The sequence below is a fragment of the Lactuca sativa genome, chromosome 3, assembly GCF_002870075.4.
Source record: "Lactuca sativa cultivar Salinas chromosome 3, Lsat_Salinas_v11, whole genome shotgun sequence".
In the NCBI taxonomy this organism is placed as follows: Eukaryota; Viridiplantae; Streptophyta; class Magnoliopsida; order Asterales; family Asteraceae; genus Lactuca; species Lactuca sativa.
In genome coordinates, this window is record NC_056625.2 from 58,814,492 (window position 1) to 58,818,132 (window position 3,641).

The 3,641-nt window shown below is 35.3% G+C and overlaps 1 protein-coding gene across 1 annotated transcript; it reads right to left on the minus strand.

Moving 5' to 3' along the window:
• Positions 1-214: 214 nt before the first annotated feature.
• LOC111890097 (xyloglucan endotransglucosylase protein 6) lies at positions 215-1,739 on the minus strand. Its single transcript, XM_023886251.3, has 4 exons — positions 1,515-1,739; positions 1,319-1,419; positions 1,037-1,230; positions 215-775 (listed from the first exon to the last, which is right to left on the minus strand). The coding sequence occupies exons 1-4, from the start codon at positions 1,684-1,686 to the stop codon at positions 364-366; spliced, it is 879 nt and encodes a 292-aa protein (XP_023742019.1). The 5' UTR covers positions 1,687-1,739; the 3' UTR covers positions 215-363.
• Positions 1,740-3,641: the final 1,902 nt, after the last annotated feature.

Sequence of the window (3,641 nt, forward strand, 5' to 3'; positions counted from 1 at the left end):
GGATGTTAATGATCTTTGAAGAACAAACAAAAAACAGTATTGATCTTTATTTTTTTATACGTGTTACTTGTGATCATTTTCCAATGTACATGTCGACCAATAATTTATTCTTGACGTGCCCCACAAATGATAAAAGCGCCCGTGACCGAATTAATTAACAAAAATCCAAAACCCAATTAACACATGTTTTCAGAACACCATCAATTATCGTAGCTTTTGTGAAAGTGACTTTCCTTAGTAGAAAATAAATAAATTAACATTGCCTAAAAAGTCAATAATAACCTTACATTAACAAAATATGCAACATGAAGTTCATGTTTTCATTCATTTTTACAAACATTTCATCCCCATCCCACTTCCCCACTAGTGACGGTGGTGCTCGCATTCCACCGGCACCGACGGAAACCTGCCGGCGTCACTGCAGTAGTCATAAATCATATGGTTCGCCCTCACCCAAATAAGCTGGTGGCTTTGATGCACATTCAACTCCGACAATATTGGTTGATCCCACCAACCGCCGCTGGTAGCACACCGCTTTGCGTTATCGGAATCCGCCGTGGACACCGGACATTCACAACCATTGATCTCAAATGACCGGTAGGATGCGACAAACGGAGCATGGGTCCAGTCGGTTTTGACCCGACCACCTTGTGTCGCCCAGTCGTCAGCATTCCAAATTGAGCTGTACACACCCATCGCTTGGTCTTTAGGGAACGGGATACCCTTGTGCTCCAAATTACTGTGCACTCTAATCGGTGTTTCATCAACCAAAAACCTGCAACAAAAATTTACACCCATGGTAAATACTTGTACTAACTGCAGTATAATTTGTACACGTAAAAGGAAAGGCGAGATACTCGATGTTCAATAAGTATGGTATTTACTTTTCCCTGCTTTCCTTTTCAGACCCATCATGGCATATTGAGAGAGAAAGTGAAATGTACAAACACTCGATTGCTTAGAATCATTCTAGTGTGCTTCAGTGAGTTGTACACACAATGTGTGTGTGTGTGTTTTTGCGAAGGAAGGAACTTACACAACTTGGCGCTGGTTCCAGAGGATTGAGTAAGTATGGAAGTCTTTGGTTGGATCGAACCAGAGATTCAACCTCTGTTCACGGTTGCCGACGCCATTGACGTATACATTCGTCTGAACAATGTAAGGTTCTCCGGTGGTGTTCCCCAGGAACTCGAAATCAAACTCGTGGTGTTTCGGGCCATCTGATGACATCTGATCAGATAATAAACCATGGAGATAAATCAAACAACGAATTATAGATTCAAATGATTTGTGATGCACGTTTTTTAGATTAACTTACGTAGAATGCAGTGACTGTTCCGGCGGAATCACCTTCAACAAGCTTGATCTGAACATTTACTTTGCCAAACATGTACTTCGACTTGGATGAAAATCCAGCTCCTGGAAATCAAATTTCATAAGTGACTTGTTTTATACAGATTAATCGTAAAAAAGGGAAAAGTAATTAGTAAATTAGGTTCGAATCGTATAGTTACCGGAAAAGTTATCAAGCTTCATGTTCACCGCATCTCCATCAAACGAGAAATGATCAGCAGCCCAGTAAGGCTGAAACAGCTCATCAAACTTCGAAGTTGAAGTCACAGAGGAAACAGACAGTGAAAGAAGCAATGCAAGAGCGATTAAAGACGAAGAGGAAGAAAACGCCATGAAAGAGATAAGAAGGTTCTGTTGATTTGCAGAGAACTGATGAGTGAAGAAGGAAAGAGGTGTGGGGTGGTTTTATAGCAGGGTGGTGAGAGAAGTATGTTGTGTATGGTAATGGACATGTCAGAGCCACGTTGGATTTAGAAGGACATGTAGGACGAGTAGGGTCCACAATTGGAAAATTTAAATTAAAAAACTAGCCGTTTAAGCTGGCTGTAGATGGATGTTTGGAGTAAAAGTGGGCACAGGGTACGAATAGTCACTGTCGGAAAAGATGGCTGCAAATGTAAGCGAATGAGTAGCTGACACGTGGTGTACTACAGCTGGATATGGTATGGTCCAGCTGTCATTTACGCAGTGGTTAAAAAGGACAGCCTTCTTTTGCTCGGTTTTACATTCACCACTCCCTTTGATGATAGATGCTCCCACGCGCTCCTGCTCTAGTTCATACGATGCGTGGAGTACAAACGCCACTTGATAATTTGAACTTCCCAAACGAGTGAAAGAGATTTTTAAGATATCAATACATTGATGGGGTAAATTGTAGGAGATTTTAATTTAGTTTTATTACTTTTTCATTAAGTTTTATAATTTTTGTATGTTTTTTTTATGTATTAACCAATTATATTTGAAGTAATTATCAATTTTTTTTAATAGTGAGTGAGATTATAGAGAGTGAGATTGTAGATAGTAGCATGGAAAATATCTTTTGCTTTTTTGTTTTATTCTTTCAGAGATGATGTCAAAGTGCCAGCTGGGACAGTACAGTTTTCCACTCAATTTTTTTCCTCACATTTTAAAACCCAATTAAATAAATACCCGAAAATAATCACCAGTCCCCCACCATACCAAAAGTAACACTCTTTTCCTCTTAAAGATCTATGAGTATTTGAATTATTTATATTTCTATAAATATACGGTAGAAAATTATTAATTTTGAAAAAATTGAAAAATAAAATTTTATTTCGAAATTTTGAACTTTTTGTATATTATAGGCCAACAAGTTTAATTTTTAATTTATAAGAAAAAAATTCCAAATTTGAGAAAGTTCCATTCCTATATATAGATTTAAAACTTTTAGTTTAATGGAACTTTCTAAATCTTAAAACAAGTTAAAATAGTTGTTTACACTTTCACAAGTTTTAATTTTTAAGTTTCCAATTATTTTTTGAAAATCTATAAGAAAAAAAAACCTTGCTTTTGGTTTCCATCTATGAACTATTAGATTATACTCCTAGCGTTTAATTATCAGTTCTCAATTTTCAGATTTAGTTTTGACAAACATAACCATACTTAAAAAAAATTCAGTTTGAACATTTTTTCTTAATTTCTCTCCATCTAATCATCATCGTCTTATCTATCATTTTTAATAATTATTCTTTTTATTTTTTGTTTCAAATCTTCGTTTTGTAAAGAAAAATATGAGTTTTTTTCTCTCCTTTTTAATATCTATTTTATCATTTCAACCAACATATAACAAAAAGAATAAATTCCAAAATCATGATCAATTTTGAAAACAAACTCAAACTTCGCGTAACAATTTCCAAACTAACGAACAAGTACAAAACTCATCATAAAGTTTGAGAATTTCAAATTTTTGTTTGAGAAACCAATTTTCAAATATATTTTGTGGCAAAAATATTCGACTCTAATAAATAAAAAAATTAAGTTATTAAACAACTTATTAATTTAGATAATCAGATTTATTGTACTCCGGAATTGGGAAGTGCACCACATATTTTTCTAGTCCTCTTTTTACGTTCCCCACATCCCCAAACTACAACATCCACCCACCCTGCCACCCATTAACCATGTCTTAGTTGATAAGTATAATTGGACCCCCTCAACATTCGGTTATGATAGTAGAAGTCCTTGTATATTCTTATTTAAGTTGGCTGTATCCCTTTGTCAATTGTCAAGCAACCAAGCATATGTAATAATTTAACTTTTAAGAAAAA